The following is a 22068-nucleotide window of genomic DNA, read 5'->3' as shown; positions in this document are numbered from 1 at the left end:
TTGACACCCTCTGCAGGAGGCAGAGCTCGGACCTGTGACCAGCAGGCAGGGGCTAAAGCAGCAGCTCTGCTGGCCAGTCTGCGCCTGGAGCCTCTGTCCTGCAGTTTGCATTAGTCTACATTACCAGTACTGTGACACTGTGCAAGTCCCTTAAGCAAATGGATTAACTGGCTGGCATATTAGCATGGTTTATAAATGGATTTCATATGCCTTGAAATTTCAGGCTTGTAACACGATGCAGTTTGTTTCACAGTGCGTTATGCGCCATTAATAACAGTTAAAGAGGTATTTTCATATCCCTCTGCTGTTCTCTAAGCTGATGTACTGAACTGGTGCTTGGAGTCCCAAAAACCTGAAAAGTGAAACATGCTGTGGATTTCTCTAGTATTCTGTGTTTCAGACTTTCCCAGCTTAAGTTTAGCTCCAGATATGAGGGTCTGCAGCTGTTTTCAACTCTACCTTTTTTTATATAAAAAATCTTTGCCAAGAGACTGGAACAGAATGGAATTTGAAACGTTTTAGCCAAAAATGTTTCCATGGTAAAGGTGTTTTTTGCAGAAACGTTTCAGATTTCGTTCCGTTCTCCGACTTCGGCCCGGAACAGGATTGGGACTCCGGTGATGTGGACTTGACTCCCAGGTAAGAGGGGATCACAGGGGGAGAAGGACCTGTGGGGCTCAGGCACATAGCTGGAGGGGTGCTGGCCACACACTGGGCATCTCCCATTGAGGCAGCTTGGGAATGAGACTCTGAAGCTCTCGGCACTAACAGGCTACAAATCATGAAAGTACTGGAATGCCTTTAGCAGCGTCTTCAGTGTGGGAAACCTCTGAAATTCAGAGAAGTCGCTCCCTCTTCTCCCATAGGGTTTCCAGGGGTTTCTCTTGTCATGCTGTGCATGTTGCTGCAGAGAGTCCAGACTGTGGCTGCTGGGAACTGCCTTGACTTCAGCAGCTACACCGGGACACTGGGAGACTCCCCTCTGCTCTCAGCCGCTGAGAAACCATAGTCAATAAGCAAGGACCAAGGTTTAATTAAAATAATAGATTAAGACATCTACAATAATTCATTGATGTGAACAAATCATTTAGCTTATAGATCACTTTCTGTGAGAAGGAAGCACGCTGTGGTTTCTACTTGTAAACATTTTGAATCCAGTGACGAAGAACTAGAATGCATTGTATGTCATGGCCTGATCCTTAGCATTACCATATAGGGATAATCAATAATAATGATGACTTTATCTCACAGCTTGCTCACATGTGCTTAGCTATTGTGGGGGCAGTTCTTTGCCTTGATTGGATGACTGGAGAATATGAAGTGGCTGTGGTGTTTGCATGCGTGAGGGGGTTTTAAACAAACAAGCATGTCTCTAGATATCTATTAATATTCCTGCCCTTCGCTCTCACACACTCGCTTCCTTGAGAAACATGTTTACTACTTCAGACTGTTTTGAGCCAAACAGAGTCTGTCCACAGACAGGCCCAGAGGAGTCTCAAAGCCTCTAGGTTTTGGTCTATTGAGAGAACAGTTCTCCATCTTTTAAGAAAGGTCCAAATGTCCAATTTTACAATATGTTATTCTTAAGAAGAAAGTGACAACCATTAAAATGCAGTGAGAATGTTTTACTTGGAAACCAGTCAAGTTAAATCATGGCGTTGATACTATATTTGTTCTCCGGTGGGAGATTAGGCTATGTGGGACAGAGCAGTATGGATCTGTACAAAAGGCTTAGATATTCCGCATCTATCTCCTCTTTTCACTCATTTTTTCCTTTTTATGCAGAAACACAATTTAGCATTAATCTTCTACTGAAATTATAGACAATTCATTTTAAGATGTTAATCTTGACACATCTGTGTTTTGTTGTACAAAATGCAGCCTTTCAACTTTATGGGTTTATATTGAGAAGCAGTGATGTTAATGACAATGAACACCTGACAATGAGTCAGTTAGACGTAACTGATAAATGTGCTGGACTAGTGACTAGTTTGCTGTGCTCTGTCTTTTTTAAGATTGTGATCAATATGAACTAAAGATAAACTTGGTTTCCTCTCATTCAAGCTGAGCCATGTTAGCAATAATGAAAGGGCTAGTACTAATGGAGGCTACTAATGGAGGTTAAGGTTAATTGTTGGTGGTACTAGGATGTAAGGCATTAGTGGACCAGTAGGAGCTGCTCTTTTCTCCAGATCACTCACTCTGAAGTACAGAGCAGACATGGTGTCATGGTACAATATGCTTTAGAAGGTGACTCTTGTTTTGCAAGGGACTTTAAAACTTCCCACATGATCCATGAGTGTTGACCCCAGGGCCTGGACCAGACACATCTCACCTTAGTCTGAGCTCTGCTCCTCCTCTCCTCTCCCATGTCAGCAGGTCTCAGCTCATTCACTAAGGAGAAGTGAACGCCTGCACTGTGATGGAGCTGCTCTTTGCATCAGTGCTTCTGTCTGCCTGAGCTGATGGTGACGCTGTTGCGTGTTGTGCCTTGTTGTGTGCAGGGCAAGCAGTGAGTCCCAGCGAAGCCCCCCTATGAGCTGACTGCCTCGACAGTGCTACCCCTCGCTCCCAGCTTCAGAAGCAGGACTAAGGGATGTCACAGGCCTTCCTCCTCCTAACTCTGCTCACTTTCTCCACCAGCATTCAGGTGAGCAGACAGCAGTGCAGTGGATGTCTAACATAGTTGAAGCACTGAGTTTTCTTAATGAATATATGCAGGTCTGGTGGGAATGATGTTAGTGCTGTTATTAGCCATCTGTTGGGACTAGAGGCAGGAGTCAGGGCTGTACAGTCTCCTCACAGGCCCCTCTGGCAGTAGCCCTGACCAGCACAATGAAGCTCCTCCTGAGAGGCTTGCAGGTCACTGACAGCACAGTGAGGCCCAGAGACTGGCTCACTTCAGTATGCCAGACTCAGGGACGGGATCATACACAGTAAGTCTCCAACCTCTTGGCCTCAGTCTGGCAGGTCAGGCCCAGTCCAGCGGCCCTGTTGGCCCGGTCTTGTCTAACACAAGTGCTGGTTGTATCCCAGCAGGTCCGGTCGGAGTTGACCCTGACGGACATAGTGAAAAACTGGGTGAGCTACAAGGATGAGTGCAACCACAACATCAGCAGTGAGCCTCCTGCTACTGGTAAGTCAACCATCACATGGCATTACAGTTCTCTTCCTGTGGGGAGTCGTGAAGCCTCAGCTCTGGGAGTCCCAGTGTCCTGATTGCACCCAGTGCAGTGTCCAGTCTCGTCACCACAGTGTCCAGTCTCGTCACCACAGTGTCCTGATTGTCCCCAGTGCAGTGTCCAGTCTCGTCACCCCAGTGTCCTGATCGTCCCCAGTGCAGTGTCCAGTCTCGCCACCGCAGTGTCCAGTCTCAGAGCAGAGCTACAGTAATTTTCTGCTGCCCCTCACGTTCTGTTGACCCAGGCTGCTCAGCTGGCCCCACTCCATTTTTTGTTCAATCTTCCGTGTCCTTTTTCGTCCTTCTGAAAATGTAGAAATAAACTGAAACAAAGACGACTTTGTGGCTGAGCTCCGCAGATGATGTGCGAGCAGTTGTGTCACTTTCTCACCAGATTTAATTGTTTCTTTTTGCTTCTTTCAGGACTAGTGTGCAACCGCACCTTCGATAGATACGCTTGCTGGCCAGATGGGCTGCCCAATACTGTGGTCAACGTGTCCTGCCCCTGGTACCTGCCCTGGCACGACAGAGGTAGAGCTGGCAAGGGCTGCTTTCTCTGGGACGACTTGATCTAGTCTCTACAGCGGACATCAGTCATGAAGCTCAGCTGCTGAAGGCTTCTGACATCTCGCCACAGTGCAGCGCAGAGCTGAATCGTAAAAAAACCACAAAGAATGTCTGACAGGGTTCTGGAAGTGTGTTTAAAACTGCAGTAAATCACACAGTGATGCACAGAGGGACAGACACAGCAGCACAGAGCTCCAGCTCCTGAGGGTTCTGGACGTGGCAGCTGACGCTGTTGTTCTGCGTGTTGCTTTTCCCTTTGCGTGTGGTACAGACAGACAGTAAACTGCAATCTGTGCTCCCTCTGTCCCGAGACCCGTCTCTGTCCCCCCAGTGCAGTGAGGCAGGAGGCCCCAGGGCTCACAGGTGTGCAATCTGTCCGTCCCGCTGAGCTGCACGTTGTCTGTGTGTGTTGCAGTCCGCCATGGTGTGGTGTACCGGGTGTGCGGGCTGGACGGCCAGTGGGTTCTTGGCCCTGACAAGCATCCCTGGAAGAACACGACGGAGTGTGAGGTGGACGACACGGATAAGGTGAGGTTGGAGTCGGAGGTCTGCTGTAGCCCCTGCTTGAGATCAGACTCTCGCTCCCTCCTGAGATGGGAGTCGAGCTCCTGCTTGAGTCTTGCTCACATTTCTTCACAATCAGCATGGCAAGAATCAGTTTTCCATCCTTCCTGCGCTCGACATGAGTTCACAGTGCTCTGCTTTGGTATCTCCGGGGCCTGCCAGGGCTCTGGGAGAGACTGACCGGCTGGGATTCTTTTTTCTGTTTGTGTGCAGCAGGATTACTGGAAGACCCTGAGCATGTTCTGGGTGATGTACACGGTGGGGCACTCACTGTCCCTGGGGGCCCTGGTGCTGGCACTGGGTATCCTGGTGGCTTTCAGGTGAGGAAAGGCTTCGCGGAGAGTGGGAGGGAGAGAGAGCTGTCACGGCTCTCCTTGCACAAGCGTCAAACAGGCAGGTTAAAATCAGTGAGATGTTGACTCAGCTTTAAGGTCTGAGTCTCCCAGACAAGCAGTAAACAAGCAGTGCCTGCAGTGAGAACTTGTAGGAGTGTAGGACCAGGCCCAGCTGATGCCTTAAAAAAAGTCTTTCAGAGTGTCTGTTCTGGACGTCTCTCACCTCGCTAATGCCCTCTTTCCTGAGACAGCACTCCCTCCTCACAGAGCACACCCCCCTCAGACAGAACCCCTTCCTCAGAGAGCACCCCTTCCTCAGACAGCATGAAGCAGAGAGATGGGGCAGCAGTTATTACAGTGTGGTGACAAACAATTAAGTCTTTCCTAATGACTGTTTCAACAGGACAATAGGAAAACAGGACTGTTTCAGCGAAGTTGTATTGAAGTATTAATGCAGGCAGTCACTGGTGGGTTTTAACTGTTCTCACCCACTAGGACTGTGGAAAGATCATTTAGACAGTGTTTGCAGAATGAGAAGCACCTGATGGCTGATGCAGAGGAAAGCCGCTGCTCAGACCCATCCTCGCTGTTTTGAACTCATGCTTTTGAATTGAGCTGGAACCAGTAGCGGGCTGTTTGAAAGCTGCTCAGACCTGTTCTGTTTCCCTGGGGCAGAAAGCTGCACTGCATGAGGAACTACATCCACATGAACCTGTTTGCCTCCTTCATCCTGCGCGCGGTGTCCATCCTGGTCAAGGACGCGCTGCTCCACCCCCCCAGCTCCAACTTCACCCTGCCTAAAGACAACGAGGTCGAGAAGTGGCTGAATAGCACAGACGAGGTGCGTCTTCCCTCACCTGCCACCAGGGGGCAGCACACACAGCACATTCTCCTGTGGGGGGAAGCAGGTGGCACTGTACTTTCACTGTGATGGATTCTTCTGAGCACTCATTTTCCTCATCTCTAGAGAGTGCCTTTCCATTGCCTATCTTCTTTTCTCTGTTCTGTACCGTAGGTGGTCTAGAAGTCAAATCGGTAACAAACACCTGTTTGCTTTCAGACACCCGTGGGCTGTCGCGCTGCCCTGGTCATGATGCAGTACAGCATCATGGCCAATTACAACTGGCTGCTGGTGGAGGGCATCTACCTGCACAACCTGCTGGTGATCACAGTCTTCACTGAGAGGAACTACTTCAAAATCTACCTGTGTATTGCCTGGGGTGAGTCACCCTGAGCCCCTGCGTCCTCTCAGCACCATCAGAAGAAAACAAGCATGGTTGCACACAACTGGAGGTTGCTGGGCCCATCTTGCCTGTATTAGACTGGGTCAGTCCTGTAAGAACATGTCAAGATTTGCAATGTTTGCAGTCAGGCCTCCCTGCTATCAAACAGAGGCTGGTTTCCTGTACCCTGGCTCTATGTGACAACCATGAACGCTTGCTGTCTGTCTCGCCTCGGCCCAGAGAGGTTCACAGTGCCAGATGAGCTCTTGTGTGCAGTGCCAGGCCAGGCGCCCAGCAGGGTGTGTGTGGTGGTAACGTGCCCTCTGTGCCCCCCAGGTGCCCCGCTGCTGTTCGTGTTGTCTTGGGTGAGGCTGAAGTACCTCTACGAGAACATCCAGTGAGTACCTCTGCTTTCCTTCTCCCTTCTTTCCCATCTTACTGCCTCCTTTTTCTCCATCAGTGTGCTTTGGACTTGCAAGTAATCCTGAATGGTAAAGCTCAGCGATATTCTCTGCCTTTCTCTCAAACAAACTTGGCACCTTTGTCCTATGAGAAGGAGATCCTGTTTGCCAGTTAAACTAGGAACACATAGACAGCGACTTGTCCACAGAAACTGGGACGACAGAAACTCGTCAGTTACTCAGGCAGGGAAGCACAGAGCTATCGAGTATCTGAACTGAGGCTGGAATCAGGAGGTTGTAACTGCAGCGCAGTCTAGAGAGCAGACAGAATTTAACATCAAGAGGGTGGTGAAAAAATAAAAACTACAGGGGCCCAAGATGTCAAGTTGTCAGGTGTGATGGATGTGTTTTTTTTGTATTAACGGATGTTAACAGCAGTACGGCCCCACCCACCTGGGCTAAAAAAAAAACAAAGACGCAGAGAGCACAGACTCAAGCTGTTTAAAATCCTGCCTTGTCTGTGTTTCTTCAATCTAATAGCGTATAAACACAAATACACTACATAGGGTATTTTAGCACTTAAACTAATGGCCCAAATCCCCATTGAATACCACAGGAATACTCTTGTACGTTTATCCTGTACTCTGAGGTTGACCCCACTCCCAGTCTGCACTCCCTGTCTGTCTGACAGACTCCGTGTGTCCTTCGTGTTTTCCGTAGAAGAGAATTGAAAACAGGAACTGCACATGCCTTCCATAAAAACAGAGGAGAGTGATGAATATACACAGAGAAATATGTAACTCCAGCAGTTAAGAGAAAGCACTGCAGATATTTGTGGGGAAAACACAGTCTGACTGCAAGACACCCTGGAGAGAATTCCTGGTTTAGACTACAGTGATAAACACCACAAGCAGCACAATACAGAGAACTAGAAAAGGCGGGCTGAGCAAAATAAGATGAACACATCCTGGTATCAGACCATGCAAAATCTCACTACAAGGCATTGAATACGGATGAAATGGTTCTAAAGAGTTTGTGATTTTCCAGGATTAACCCAGAACATCAGAAGGATCTGCTTCTCAGGTTTCAAATGCCAAGAACATGGTTTGACAGCAGTGCAGGATTCTGTAGCACAGTGTATTGGGAGTCCTGGTGCCTCTCTGCCCACACATTCCCCAAGACAAGGGGCTGCTGTCCGTCTGAGTGCTCCTCTGCCCAGCGTCTCCTGGTCACAGCCGGCAGGCGAGTGGTGCTCCTGCAGAGCCGAGCTGACACAGGGGCCCCTGTAGGCGGCCATGCACTCCTCCAGATGCCTCAGTCTGTTGGCTCCAGCTGTGTCTGCAGCCTGTGCTCAGGGCCCTCTAAGCACGAGCAGCATGAGAACCACCGAAAATGTCTGATTCGGGGAAGGATCCTTCCTTATGTAAAAGGCTCTGCTCTTGCTTGGCAACAGCGCCATCAAAGACACTGGAATGACTAGTTCACCTGAAAGGCCCTGTTCATCTCATATGTGAGCCATTAGCAGCCATGAGGAATGAGCAGGCAAGGCAACAGCCCCAGTCGTGGACTGTGCACACCCCGCAGAACAAGCTGAGGCTTCAAGACCTGGAGCACCAGTGTCCTGCGCACGACTGCAGCGTTCGCACTGTGCACAAATCTTCGCTCGTGCGCTGGCTGGTCTCCATCCACTCGCTGTTTCTGCACAGTCACACGGCTCTGGAAGCCATACGAGTGCAGAACAAACTCCTGTCACACCTCCCTGGTTCCCTTTGCAGATTAATAACACAGTTTATATGGTATTCTTTTGCCCTGTGTTTCCTACAATGGACTTTGGGCGATGAATTCTGCCAAGATGGTTGCTAAGTTACTAAGCATTACTAAGTGGCTAAGAAGGCATTTTCTGAGGAACATGTGGGTAAATAATGGACTTACACCCCAACCTGTCAAATTAAAGGCAGCGGCCTTCACTACAGAGCATGATATCAGAGCTCCAGGACAACAGAGAAGCTCTCGTGTCTTCTGCAGTTATCTGTTCATATTGGGTTTCTGAAAGGTCAGCAGAGATGTGCGCAGCAGTGCTGAGCTGGCCAAGTGAGGTGAAGTGTATTTTAAAAAAACACCAAAATCCTTTTTTTACCACAGTGAAGGTTAACTTTTAAACTTTATATTTGTCTTTTATCTAATTCCATGATCCAGAGAAACACATTTTTCTATGTGACTATGCCAATGTTTATCCAATTCAAATGGGTCTTATTGGCATGACAGCAGTTCTCCAGTACTGCTGACACTAGGAACAAACTCACAAATAAATAAAGGTCATTTACAGCCTTCTGAACAGCACATATAAGAGTAAAAGTCAACGGAGCAATGTAGGCACCCCCATTTACAGACTCAACTCGCCTCTTCTCTCGGCGGGAGCTTGTACCTGTGTCTTGGTCTGCCTGGCTCTGCTGGACACATGGAGTTGCCGAGGGAAGGCAGGAAGCTTTAATTTGGGTGCTGTAGGAGATGAGCAGCTGCAGTGTGAGTGATGCCAGCCTCTCTCCTCACGCAGGTGCTGGGAGAGAAACTTGAACATGGCCGTCTGGTGGGTCATCCGCTCCCCGATACAGCTGGCGATCCTGGTGAGTGTCCGAGCCTCCGCGGGCTCCCTGTCTCCTCTTGGCGTTTCCGGGACTGGATGCTGACTCGTGGGGGGGTGTATGCAGTGTATCAAACACGTTGACGGAAGACGAGCATTTCAGCGAGCCGCAGCTGGACAGACTGCTGTCTGAACGTCACGCCTGCGCCAGCACGCAGCGGCCATGAGTGAGCCGTCTGGAGCGGGGGCCTGACTCGTCCGTGACGGCTCCGGCACACATTTCCCGCAGGAAGTCCTGCGCTGGGTTTCAGTGGATGGGTGTGCAGAGCAAGCTTCCTGCCTGCCGTGTGTCCAGCCTCTGGAGGGTTCGGCACAAGGGCTTTCTTCCTCTGTCGCTGCTGTCCGGCCCGGGACATTCCTCTGTGCTGATGTCCGCGTGGCTCCAAACATCGCTGCACAAAAATAGGGAGGAATTCTTATCGGAAGGATTGCAGACACGTTTCTCCAGAATAGCTAGCAGAGGGTCTGGGGAACTGGGATACAACCAGCCGCTGCTGCAGCACAGGAGGTTCAACAACCCACTCAGGGACTCGGGGCAAAGGCACAGCTGGAGCTTGAACTGGGAACCTCCTGGTAACAAAGCCTGTTAGCTGGTGGAGCTCCCTCAGTGACAGCTGTGAACTGTTAACAACCCCAGGGGACCAATCTGCTGACACAAGTGGGAAGAGAGTGACTTGGAGTCAGTGCCCCGTGAGCAGACGGCACACCACAGTGTGGGATGGGGTTTTCTGACCAGTGTCACAGGAGTCCAGCCAGGACTCACCTCTGCCAACACACAGCCCGCAGGGATTGTCCTGGGGGAGGGTGGGTTTCTATTACTTTGTTCTTGCAGCTCAGTTTACCTTGGTGGAGGTAAACATAGCAACCACCATAACCAAGCCTTCCAAACTGCTGCTCTTCAGGGCTCCTGTCTAGAGCTGCATCCTGGGCCATCCACTCACTAGTGATCCTCCGTGCCTCCCTTTTCCTTGCAGATCAATTTCTTCATCTTCATCCGAATCATACAGATCCTGGTGTCCAAGCTGAGGGCCCATCAGATGAGATACACGGACTACAAGTTCCGGTGAGTGCCCCTTGCAGGCCCACACTGCCGTGCAGTTTTAGGAGTTCTTAGTCAGCTCTGTGACCTGCTCTCTCCGCTCTGCCAACAGGCTGGCCAAGTCCACTCTGACTCTCATCCCCCTCCTGGGCATCCACGAGGTGGTGTTTGCCTTCGTGACGGACGAGCATGCCCAGGGCTCCCTGCGCCTGGTCAAGCTCTTCTTCGAGCTCTTCTCCTCCTCCTTCCAGGTCAGCCAGCATTCCACGCACGGAGCCCAGGGCACCCAGCCCCCAGCACAGGGGCACCGCACACTGCATACACACTCTCCAGGTCGATGGTCTGATTCCACAGCTGCACGGCACCTTTGTATAAAAGTGCCACAGGCTCGTGCGCAGCACAGTCAGAGCCCTGTAAGATTCCACAGCTGGGGCTCTTCACCAAACCGACAGTGTAGAGTGCAGCTGTTAATCCTCTCACCTCCCAGCTCAGACAGCTGCCAGCATCCTCACAGAGACCAGCCTGCAAAGGAAACTGCTGTTGTCCGTCTCCTCATTCCACACTTTCACTGCTTTAAGTACCACATACAGTATAATCAACACAGTAGAGTAGCTTCATACACAAGTAGCTCTGATATCTGCATATCTGTAGCTCTGAATGCAATCTCTATGTGTCGAGACCACAAAACAGAACTTGTATAAACAACTGCAAAGGCTGGAAGTGAGAGTGAGTCCAGCTGTCCTGACTTAATTTAATTCTAACGTAATTTAATTCTTTTGTGTGGCTCTTGCAGGGTCTGCTGGTGGCCATCCTGTACTGCTTCGTCAACAAGGAGGTGAGCTTTCTTCATCGCCCCTCCCGGCTGAGACAGCACAGCCTGTCCTGTGTTTCTGTGTCCGACCTGCGTGCTGCTGACTGACCGAAGCGGTTCTCCCTCCCGGCGCAGGTGCAGTCGGAGCTGCTGAAGAGGTGGAAGCGGTGGAAGCTGGGCAGGGACATAGAGGAGGAGTACAGGCACACCTACAGCCAGACGCCCCAGGTCAGGAACGGCAGCACGGCTGCTGGGGCCGCGCCCGCCCCGGGGGAGGAGCACAAGCTGGTGGGCAGCTACCAGAACGGCACCGGCCACAGCAAGCACAGCCTGCAGCCCCCGGCGCCACTGGAGGGAGCTGCCTGCACCAGCACCCTCAAGGAGAGCAGCAGCCTCGGAGACAAGGCGCACTGCTACGAGTTCCCACTAGAGAGCGCCGAGAGCAACTTCTGACCCTGAGCAGCCCTGTGGCAGGGATCCCTGCTGGAGCAGCAGCGGCCCGCTAGCCGTGGCCGCAGCAGAGCATGCTGGGCCTGCCTGCGGTTAGCAGCCCTACGTGCAGAGTTTATACGACCTGAGTGCAGCTGCCCAGCCTTAGAGACCCATACAGGCAGCCCGGTCTGGGGGCAGGGAGCATGAGGGGTTGCGCTGGTCTTGGTGGCTCTGAGATCCACAGGTAAAAGACACTTACTCCTTCGTCTGTGCCTGTTTTCTCCACACAGATCCCCGGAGCTCCAGGACGAGGCTGTATTCTTGTTATGGTTTTTACGATTATTACTTCTATATTTTTTTTTGTAAAGGCCAATGCCTATTTCAAACAATCATAAAGACAAGAAAATAAAAACAGCGACAGCAAAAGTAATGGGTTTTTGCTGGCGGCCCCCAGGCCTATGTGTCGCAGTGCGATGGCCTTTTCACTGAGCAGCAGAGCCGCGAACAGAAGGCAGGCTTCTCCTCTCTCTCCGGGGGCTTCCTGCAGACTCACGCACCGGTTCTGCCGCAGCCTGGCGTGTGAGGAGGAGATCCCAGCCGGTCCCGTGTGTGCTGTCTGTTACTCAAGGAGACTCATGAAAGCAGTGTAAGGGATGGACGAACAGAAATCGCAACCATTGACAGCCTGTACAATAAAGCCGAACAAACTGCTTCCCAGCCCCTGGCCTCGGCGAGGGTGCGGCGTCGCCATTTGGCTCCTCTTCGAGCTGTCCGCTGTCTCGCAGCGATGGCAGGGGGCTCGTGCTGCTGCCGGGTGGTACCAGCCAGCAGCTCTGAACACAGTTCTGCAGCGTTCCGGAGACTCACCGGGTCCTGGAGGCCTGGGAGAGCTGGCAGGGACAGGGGCAGGGGCAGACAGAGACTGCCGGGTGCCTATGCTCTCACACTGGAGCCCCCAACAGCAGCCTGTTGGGGGGGGGGGGTGCTCTCACAGCAGCCTGAGAGCTCCATTCAGGGACAGGTAGGTCTTTACGAACCGTCAAATGTTGTCAAATATATATTTTTAAAATATTCTTATTGTAACAAAGAAAGTTGGTGAATGTTGGTGAATTTTTATTGTTTTGCTATTTAAGGATGATGATTGTGGTTTTAATGGGGGAACAGCTTCTTTCAAAGCATGATCAAATGTTAGGGAGGGTGGTATAGCGTACCTCCCATCCATCTGAATTCCAATATAGAGAAAGACAGTGTGTGCTTAACATTTAAAAATCTTACCTCCCAGTTTGGAATCACCAACTGTTTTAAGACATGGCTTTTCAGCAGCGGCTGTGCCCACACAAGAGAGACACTCTTCGGCCACTCTGAGCTTCACAGTGCCCAGCAGGAGAGGGAACGCTGACTGGAGAAGTGGTGCATCTCTCACTGACTTCACAGCAAGCCTGAGAGGTCCTTGGCCCACTCATTCCAGCTCTACCCCTGCAGCACTCTTCCAGGTGTGCTCTAGGGAATCCCAGTCACAGGGGGGTACTGACATGACACAGGTTCGAATAAGTAACATCTGGGCCATAAAACATATTAAACAAGCACTTTGACCTTGAAGCACTGCTCTCAGCCATCTACAGTGTAGCTTCTTTGCTAATGACCTAGACACTTACAGTGAAATGCAGAATAAAAGAATAGGAGAGAATTACAGGGCACAAGTGACTAGAGGTCATCTCCCAGTGCTTGGGGATTAACAAGATGAATTAGGAGATGCAGGTTTGTTCAAGATGGCGATGCAACCTTCTGTCCAAAAGACCAGCACGCACACATTCTGTCCTCCATCAATCGCTGCCAGACTGCTCCCTCTGTTCTGCTCTCCAACAGCGGTTGACTGGATAAGCAAAGCTCTTCAAGAATTTGTTTAACTGTTGACATGTATCATGGTGGTCCAGTATGGCATGAGTCACCTCCTGCACAGCTGTGTTTCCTCCTCACTTACCAGACTTTAAATCCTGTCATTTAAGCAAGCTAAGCAAACACTTTCTTAAGAAAAAGTAACTTTCTTGTCCTGTTGCGAACTGTAGTTTGCATGCCTGCCCTCTGCTCTCCTAGATCACACAAAGGTCTGGCGGGGAGGTGTTGAGCCAGCAGGCTTTTGGTAGGAGCCCCAAGCCCCTGCAGCAGTGCCTGCTGCCTCACTCAAAACTCGCACTCACACTGGGCTGTCAGGTTTCCTGCAGGGTTTGGAGGCTCAGAGATGTAGCTGTACAGGATGATGGCAGCCGACTGAAGCGCATCAAGCTGTGCTGCAATAGAATAATAATAATTACACCCCTACTCTTTTTGAGAAATGCCCTGGGATTGTTAATTACCACAGAGAGTCAGGACCTCGGTTTTTACGTCTCATCCAATACCAGGGCCAGGGAGGTTAGTGTCCTGGTGCGTTTGTGTCTGAAGGTGCGTCTGTCAGCCTGGCAGCTAAATGAAACTACTGCACTGCCCAGGAAGGAGCTCAACAGAGTTTCAGCTGAAACTCACTTCCACTTCCAAGGAAGTGCTTCACCGAGCTCCACCAGCATTTGAGTTAATATTTAAAGTGCCATTTTTTCTTCCTCAGCTCAAAAGTTTCCAGTGATTAATGAACCAAGGGTGTAGAGTCTTGCATTAGTCTGTGACCCCAAACTGGCCCAGACTAGGAGAGAGCAAAGGAGAGGTCTTGAATCCCTGAGCTAACGTCTAGGCTCCCCCAGGCTGGGGCATTAGTATATAAGCCCCAAAAGTGATAACCTGATTTGCACTGGATTGACCAGGGTGAAACACTGCACCCTTGTAAGAGATGCAACAGCAGTGCCTGAGCTGGGGTTCTGAGCCCTAAGGCCCCTGGTAACAGACCAGAGTCCAGAGCATAGTAGGAGGAGCCCATGGTGCCTCTTCTGGTGATGTGAAAAACTCTGTATCAGTGGGGTGGAGGGGTGGGTTAGTTCTGCACAGTGGAACTGGGGTGGGGTGTTCTGTGCAGTGATACTGGGGTGCAGCGTCTGCAGAGTGGGACTGAACATCGCTTCTTGTTAAGACTGAGCTGTGAAGAGTTTTGTGTCAAGACGTTGGAGTGGAGGGCAAAATAGTATGTAATCTGAGGTTTGTCTTTTTCATTTTAAATGTACAAACAGAAAGACAAGACTATGAATTTGTAAGCCTATTTGCACAATGTTAATTTATACACCATAAATATGTAAATATGTGTATATATAGTCCAGCATAAACAGTGTTCTCTTGCTTCAGTTCTTCAGTTCTGACTCTCAGGCAGGTGCATGTGTCCACGCAGTTGTGTTGCCTTGTGATTTTATTAACTGTATCCTGTGCCATGAGTCAGGTTCTGGGCTACACAGGCACGCTTTTGTTGCTCTTTGTAATATCAAGTGGCTTCAGAAACAACCATGAGTGAATCTCCAGTGGAGATCTTATCCTAGAAGCAGGATCTCCCACGCAGCAGGCTGCTGGGTCTGACAGCGGCATGCCTGACGAGAGAGCTCGCTCGCTTGGAGCAGAGATGAGTATGCAGTCCTTCTCCAGGTCACCCACAGCTCCCTGGGGCTGTTGGAAATCCGAGAACATGACTCCCCTCCAGCAGCAACTGGCAGCTCGGAGAGTCCATGTTCATCCTCAGACTGAGCTGCTTGATGTCTCCTCATCAGCCTCTGCAGACCTGGAGAAGACTGTGGGAGCAGTAGGTACAGCAGACTCTCTGCAGCAGGTCCATGTGTTCTGCGGACCTTCCAGTTCAACTCCTTCATGAACTGGGCTATAGGCCTTTCTGTAATTATTTCTCTGCTCATGAGCTTGATCACTATGGCAGCTGAAGAGCAGTAAAGCAGCTAATTGAACAGTCACGTGGTCCTCAGCATACGGGCCACAAACTGGACTGAAGGGTTTGCTGACATGCTGGGGGAAAGACTGACGTTCAGGGACTCCGGTGAGATGAGATCAGTCCAGCTCATTGCGTCTCTCTGTAGAGATTAGGAGCAGCGATCTGTGGCCTGAGGAACAATATACAGAACACTGCATATTTATTTATAACCTCTCCTTACATGCACTGAGAGGAAAAGTAGCAAACGCAGTCCAGTACTGCCTTCCCAGTAATTTAATTCTTTTGTGAGGGAAAATAGATGCTGAACTTCACCTGCCTAGGGATTAGTGGATTGTTAAAGGCCACTGCTTTGAGTGAAATGCCTTTAAAAGAATTTAACCTTCTCTCAAACTCTCAGGATCAAGGAGAAATTGAACAGACTCTTCCACGGCAGCCAGGGTCTTGATCATTCTGGTAATATTTTTGTCTTTTCTGCTCCCCCGAAAGACAATGCAGTGATAATGAGCACAGCTCGGCAACATCTGGACTGTAACAGGGCAGGGCGGGGGTGGGGGGAGACCAGTTGGAGAAAGAGAGAGCAGAGGGAGAGAGAAGACTTGGAGCAACAGCTCTGAGCTGCTTTTCACCAGATCCAACCCTGCTGTGGAGTAAGGCTCCTCTGTAAGAAGCTCACAGCATGACACAGGAGATGGGCTGAGGTGAGGAAGGGGCTCTCAGCCTCCATCGCAAGCTCTGTCCTGACTGCAGGGAGGCACACAGCGCTCCAGAGCGCTAGTGCACTAGCACTCCAACGTCACGGGCTGATTCATCTTGCTGCCTCCGAAAAACAGACAGCCTTTGTACGACTGAGTGACTTATATTTCAAAGGCGTTTTGGCCTGTTGACTTGGTTTGGTAGCTGACCTGAAAAGCCAAAGAAGAACAGTGAGACTGCTCCCTCTTCCCTCTTCCTCCCCCTGTGTGAAAGAGGCAGCACCGGACCTGCACATCCAGCATGACAGGAGCAGGGGATTCCACCCCTCCAGATTAGCCTGGGCCTGGGACACCCATTTTCGGGGAATTCCGGTATCCGTTAGCTAGCATGCAGACAAAGGAAGAGCATGGGCCAGATGGCCTCTCCTTGTCTGGAGCTTCACTCATGTTCCTCTGCTTTATCTGGTCGGTTTTATTCCTGTAGTTCCTGAAGCCACTTGAGGCACAGAAACCAGCATCTGGACTGGATGCGGTGCATCTGAATGTATACTGTGTAACTCTGATGGAGCTGTTCTCTGTTAATTTTCTAATGTGTGCCATTTGTTCCCGACTATCTGATACTGTTAGTGATCATTATTACTTGCCATGTGAAAGCGGAGCTCAGCGATCCCCCTGTCCTTCAGCACTCCTCCTCTCTCTGGCCTCAGGACACACAGAGCTGGGGTCTGGCTTGTTCAGCAGGATGGGGCTGCTGCTCCCACTGGAGAGGCCCCTCAGGAGGAGAAGCACCCTTCCGCCAGGCAGGCGGCTGCTCCCCTCCTGTCTGCCCTGCTCATAGCGGGGCCTCCCAGTGAGGCCAGCAGGCCTGCAGCTGCAAGGCGGTTGTTGGCACAAACAATTCCTTGTCAAGCAGACCTGGAGAAATTAGTGTTCTGCAAATCAAAACAATGTCCAAAGTGCAAAATCACCACACACAAAAGTTACTTTTGAGCGGTTAAGAAAGCGAGCAAACAAGGAGATATAAATAAATGACATGTGCTGTAATGTGAGGGGACAGGAAGAGGGACAGCTGGGAGACTGTTGACCTTTCCTTCCTATTTCCCTGGATGGGGTGTGTCAGCGGTGTGTGTGCGTGCGTTGCCCCGACGACTGTCACCATGGTGCTGCACGTGCCCAGTGGGTGTCTGAGACACCCTGAGCTCCACTTTCTGTCATCAGGACCTCCCTAGATGTGTGACAACATGTTGTCTGTATTCTGTTTGCCACTGAAGTTATTTTAAAATAATAATTCCAATAAAAAAATAAAATAAGGATGCTGTCCTTTTAAACTTTTTTCCAATGGATGGAAAGTAATCAGACCCATTACTATACTCTGAGGCACAAATATGTTTTGAAAAAACTTCTGTCACGGGCTGCTGTGCTCTGGGACCACGGCAAACGTGTACGGATGAGCTGCTGTGAGGCTGTCTGGCAGCCACAGGGCTCCAGACCAAGCTGTGGGAAGAATGCAGTATTCCCCCAGGACTCACAGCTCCAGCACAGCACATTACACACCAGGCATAATGAGCCATGAATGCTGCAGATTACAGGTGCAATTTCCCCGGCCTGCAAAGTTAGCAGTTTTCATGATGGAAACCTAGAAAAGAAAGTCAGTCTACTGAACTGATACAACATGGCCTGAAACCTTCGCTGGAACGAGCTCTACCAGATCAGGGCAGAGGGCCTCAGTGTGCTGTGGAGGGTCTGTCTGGGGAACAGAAGGGTGTCAGAAAGGGGTCCTCTGGTTCACTGGCAGGCTGCTGGTGAGGAGGAAGGGAGGGGTAAGAGGTTATTTGGGGACACATATCAGGGTGAAGAGGCTCTTTACAGGTGCTGAACCGCTTCATTGTTTCACACTAATCACTTGACAAAAGAGAAAGGGTGTCTATGAACGAAAATTTTACCCAGCAGGTACAGGATACAATGAGAGCGACACAACTGGAGAACTACAAAAAACACATAAGTACAAGGAGAGCAGGCAAACTCCACACGTAAGGACCACAAGCTAGAATTGAACCAAGGACCCAAGAGCTGTGTGATATTAGCACTTACCACCACCAAACCATGCCAGTGTATTGTCTTAATTTTTTAAGGTTCCATTGGCGCACACTGATCTTTTGGGAAAAAAAGGATGGTTTCAGCTCAAATATAATCTTAGAAAGGGCTGGACTGTGTGATAATGGCCTCTAGACAAGAGAAGCCATGCCCCGCCCTCTCCTACCTGCCATTCCAACTGCAACCTGCAGGGGGAGGAGTGGACGCGGGGGCTCATGTGACCTGAACTTCCTGTGCTGAAGTACTTTTACACAGGAAGTGAGGGTGTGGTTTTCCCTCTGGTACACAGTCCAGGAGATTCGGCAGAGGGGGGCCATGACAGCCCAACAACACAAGGTAAACTGCAGAAAAACAGCTGTCCTAGAGTCAGTATTTGTAATTTTTAATTTTTTTAAGTGAATATTTCTACAAAATAACATGCATGCATTCCCTCTAATATCACATGACAGTGGAAAAATAAGTTTTATGTCAGGATAATTTCTTTAGAAACAGTTACTATATCAAAGGAGTCTAAGTTCACACCAGGGAAAACACGAGACAGCTCTCATGGCAGTGATTTATTTTGACTGATGAAACCTGCCAGTGTTCTAGTCTTGTAGCCAGAGGACATCCCTGCTGGGAGGCAAACCAGTTTCCACAGTATCGCTGTCAGTTACCCCTGTGACTCCAGGTTCTGCCGAGGAAGAAGCTTTCAGGGATAGGGATCGACTCTGTCAGAGGTCCCAGAGAGCCAGAGTCCTGCAGGGTGTACATGCAGCCTTGAAGGGTCATCAAGCATTGGAGTGTCTTGTAATTACAGCTGGTACATCCAGTGAGTCATTTAGAGCTCAGCTGGAATGGAAACCATTCAAGCAGTCCTGCTCACAAAAAGGCAGTCTGTCCAACACTGTGGACGGCACCACCAGCATTTGTCATGTTTTAATGTCAGTACCGGAGATGGCTAATTATGACAAAGTGAGATTCGTGTTTTGAAAACCCAGATAAGTAATGGCTTTAGTCTTTAATGGAATCTCTGTTTTGGGGTGTTTATTTTAACAGTCTAAAATTATTCTCAAATGAATGTGTGAGCCAGTTATAATAACACTTAAGTGTTGCTTATTATGCAGTGCTGCTGATTACCCATGAAGGGAAGTCACTACTCATATTTTTATTAAGCTCATTACAGCCTACAGCCACCCTTGAAGGCTGGCAATTAGCAAATTAGCCTTCATGTTTACTCTGTGGGAGGCAGTGCTGAATGGTGTTGTATTTAAAGCCAGGTGTTGCTGTGGAGCTCGTTCCCCATCTCCTATAGTGACAGGTGATCTTGGAGCCTGTGAGGAATGTGTTACAATAGACCTTTTAGTTAATTAGCCCTCTGTGTCAGCAGGAACGTGGAGTCAAGTTTGAAATTCCTCCTCTGCTCGTGAGACACCTCATGCTTTCTTTTGAAATGCAAGTGCCTTCTCATTTTATTTTTTTGTTGTGAATGACAAACATTTAAGTTATCCACTTAAAGAATGACCAGCATCACCTTTTGTACATTTTCATTGACTGTTTGGAGAAGCCCTTCCAGACGGCTCTGTCCCGGACAGCATGAACCCTTCCCATCGGGCACCTGGGCTTCATGAGTGGCCAATGGCCATGACTTTGCACCTGAGCAAACGAGCGTTGGTGTTATGTTTTGGGTGCATTTTTTGGTTCCCATTTCTTGCTTCTGTTCCTGCCTCTTTGGAAGCAGTTTTAGATTTAATGCTCACACTGTTGGAATTTCGGGTTAATCTTGTGAGTCTGTGTCTCGGCAAGCCTATGGCAAGACAATTTTCAGGGCTGAAAACTGCACATTTTCAAACTGTTCTCTTTGCTTCCTTTTAAGGCTACTTGTCTGGGCTTCTGTCTTACTTTCAACAACAGGAATCTCTCAATGTTAAACAGTTTGAGTGATTTTTTTCAGGATCTAGATTCTATGTTTTTCAGACTTCTACTTCCCAGTCTGCACAGTTTAACAAAAAAAATGTGTCTTTGTTTTTAAGCACGTTCCTTGTTAATTCACACGTAAGAATAGAAACCAAGTTAGTTCTTAAAGAAGCCTCCATCTCTCAAGCAAAGGCTGGGAATATACTCTGTCCTGATGCTGTTTATGGAGTTTTGTAAACAGAACTTAAATCCATCTTACATCTATGGGCAGTTCATTGGCTTTGGGTATTTTTAGCCAAAAGTAAATATTTTGCAAGTTTTCAGCATGATTATCTGAAATAAATAATGACTTCTTTATGGGTTCTAAAAGCTTTGAGGTGAATGTTGTGCTTCTATTCTTCTCAACTGTCCTTTTAACATCTTAAAAAGGCAAAATCTGCCTTAAATGTCTTATTAAGGACTTACATACAGCCTAACAAGCAGTTGCATGCGTAACATTTTATAAAAGGCATCTTTTTTATATATTTTATCAAGGTCACTAGAGATTGTGGAGGCAGGGACTGTTCGTGATGAAAACAAGATGTTTACCCTCCAACAGCTCTTGGTATAGATGGTATGTTACAGCTCCAGCACACACATTGGGACAGTTATTCTGGGGACCTGACTTGCCTGACATGTCTGGTCTGGATGTTTCCTCCTCGTGCTGCTCAACGAGTGTGAACTGACCCTGCTGGACTCCAGCATTTCAATTTCCGGGCCTCCCTCCCTTCCGCATTCAGCTTCTGCACAAGCTAATCAGCCCCAGCCGATCGATCCCATAACAAATCCCAGGGGACCCTGTTTGCACGCCGTGAACAGAATTATTCATCACCTGTCTGGCAGTTCTGTGTGATCATTCCTGCCAGGCCAGTTTCTTCACTAGCCCAGCGATCGCTGTGCTGGTGTCTTATTCTCTGTATGCTGACTCTCACAGAGAATTAGCTGATACACCCTCCCCCCTCCCACCTTGACCAGAGCAGGTCTCTCTCCACCCCAGCAGCTCCACATGCCTGCGAAATGACCGGTACAGGCTGGCTTGACCAAGCGTCCTGGTCAAGCCAGCCTGTGCTGTGCTCACAGTCCCTGAGGCTCTTGATCACTCAGGTTGGCGTTTCCTGGGGGAGCTGGGCAGTAGGGCGGCGATGGTGGGCAGGCTGGCTCACAGAGCTCTGACTGCCCAAAGCAACAAAGGCTGTTTTTTCATTAATTGCAGGATGTTATCTCTGTAGCCATACTCAACACACCAACATCCGCTTGGTTTTATGTTTTTATTGATGAATCCTGTCTTTAGTGTCAATGATGATAACTTATTTCAGTCCCAAATGAGTTTCCTTTTCCTTATGTAATCACAGTGACTAATTATTTATAAAGAAATTGCCTCCCCCATCTCCATCACTAATGTAGTGATTTAACAAGCTGCCTTTATGAGCTTAATTCATCTTGTTCCGTGGAGCCGTTCCACATTGGAGTTATCTCCTCTGCACATGCTACAGTAAACACTCTGCAGTCAGGCATGTTTACTCCCTCTGGTCCTGTGGCTGCAGGCGTCTTGGTGGTGACTGCTCCTCTCTGTGCGCTGTTAGTGCCCTTCTGTCAATGTGATTGATGTCCCAGAATGGCACTTCAGTCCCAGCAGGTCTCATACAGGATGCAGAATAGGGTTCTATGAAATTTGCAAGCCATTTGCATGAGCACACAGGGTGAGGAAGGATAGTACCTGTCTGAGGATCCGTTGGCAGGCTGGTATACCAGTTTTGGCACAGCTGGTTTGGGTGACAGTGTAGAGATGTCTGGACAGGGATGGAGCCTGAAATGTGGACCAGGGCACATGAATTACAACCTGGGACCAGGAGCTGTTCATAAACCTAAAGGTTTCTAGACATGGCCATGAGAATGCAAATGTTACTGCTTTGATCATGTCATTACTGCACACTGAGCTTGTGGCTTCAGTTTGACCCACTGCATGTCGCATGCAATCCACTGTGTTTGGGTCAGAGCAGGAGACGTTTGTGACCTCAGCAGTTCCAGTGGTGTTAATGACCTACATAACATCAGGCTTCCTATAGTGGCAACACGTGAGTCTGGGCCTGCAGGGCCCCTGTTTGTACACAGTGACCAGTTAAACTCCTCCGTGCACACTCAGCTGGTCTCCTTAGGTCAGCTATGACACCAGTAGAGAGGAAGAGCAGTACAGTCTCTCTCCCTGTACTCTCCGAGAGCAAGAGATACTCTGTCAGGACACCGGGCTGGTTCAGCACACAGATCAGAACATTTCTATAGTTCAACGACTCTGAAGGCTTTCA

General features: G+C 49.4%; 1 protein-coding gene and 1 long non-coding RNA gene across 11 annotated transcripts in view; both read left to right on the top strand.

The window, feature by feature from the left end:
* gcgra (glucagon receptor a) overlaps window positions 1-17047 on the top strand; it is a 52237-nt gene extending 35190 nt beyond the window's left edge. For 5 of the 9 annotated variants that reach the window (XM_015356472.2, XM_015356471.2, XM_015356474.2 and 2 more), the window contains 13 exons: window positions 2505-2650; window positions 3037-3136; window positions 3605-3712; window positions 4164-4276; window positions 4526-4632; window positions 5323-5488; window positions 5708-5867; window positions 6207-6267; window positions 8826-8895; window positions 9887-9975; window positions 10064-10202; window positions 10745-10786; window positions 10898-17047. In XM_015356472.2, coding sequence (XP_015211958.1) covers window positions 2597-2650; window positions 3037-3136; window positions 3605-3712; window positions 4164-4276; window positions 4526-4632; window positions 5323-5488; window positions 5708-5867; window positions 6207-6267; window positions 8826-8895; window positions 9887-9975; window positions 10064-10202; window positions 10745-10786; window positions 10898-11215 — 1527 coding nt within the window. In that variant the 5' untranslated portion in view covers window positions 2505-2596 and the 3' untranslated portion in view covers window positions 11216-17047. Of the gene's footprint in view, window positions 1-579; window positions 640-2504; window positions 2651-3036; window positions 3137-3604; window positions 3713-4163; window positions 4277-4525; window positions 4633-5322; window positions 5489-5707; window positions 5868-6206; window positions 6268-8825; window positions 8896-9886; window positions 9976-10063; window positions 10203-10744; window positions 10787-10897 lie in introns of those variants that run through there. The other 4 variants (XR_011190533.1, XM_015356477.2, XM_015356478.2 and 1 more) reach the window with 4 other exon arrangements.
* A 1062-nt stretch (window positions 17048-18109) lies between these two features.
* Window positions 18110-22068, top strand: part of LOC107078480 (uncharacterized) — a 52817-nt gene continuing 48858 nt past the window's right edge. For both annotated transcript variants that reach the window (XR_011190532.1, XR_001479403.2), the window contains exon 1: window positions 18110-18166. This is a non-coding gene — a long non-coding RNA (uncharacterized lncRNA). The remainder of the gene's footprint in view (window positions 18167-22068) is intronic.

This window comes from Lepisosteus oculatus, chromosome 9, assembly GCF_040954835.1.
Source record: "Lepisosteus oculatus isolate fLepOcu1 chromosome 9, fLepOcu1.hap2, whole genome shotgun sequence".
NCBI classification, from domain to species: domain Eukaryota; kingdom Metazoa; phylum Chordata; class Actinopteri; order Semionotiformes; family Lepisosteidae; genus Lepisosteus; species Lepisosteus oculatus.
The sequence above is the reverse complement of the archived record's forward strand: the minus strand, read 5'-3'. Positions and strand labels throughout refer to the sequence as shown.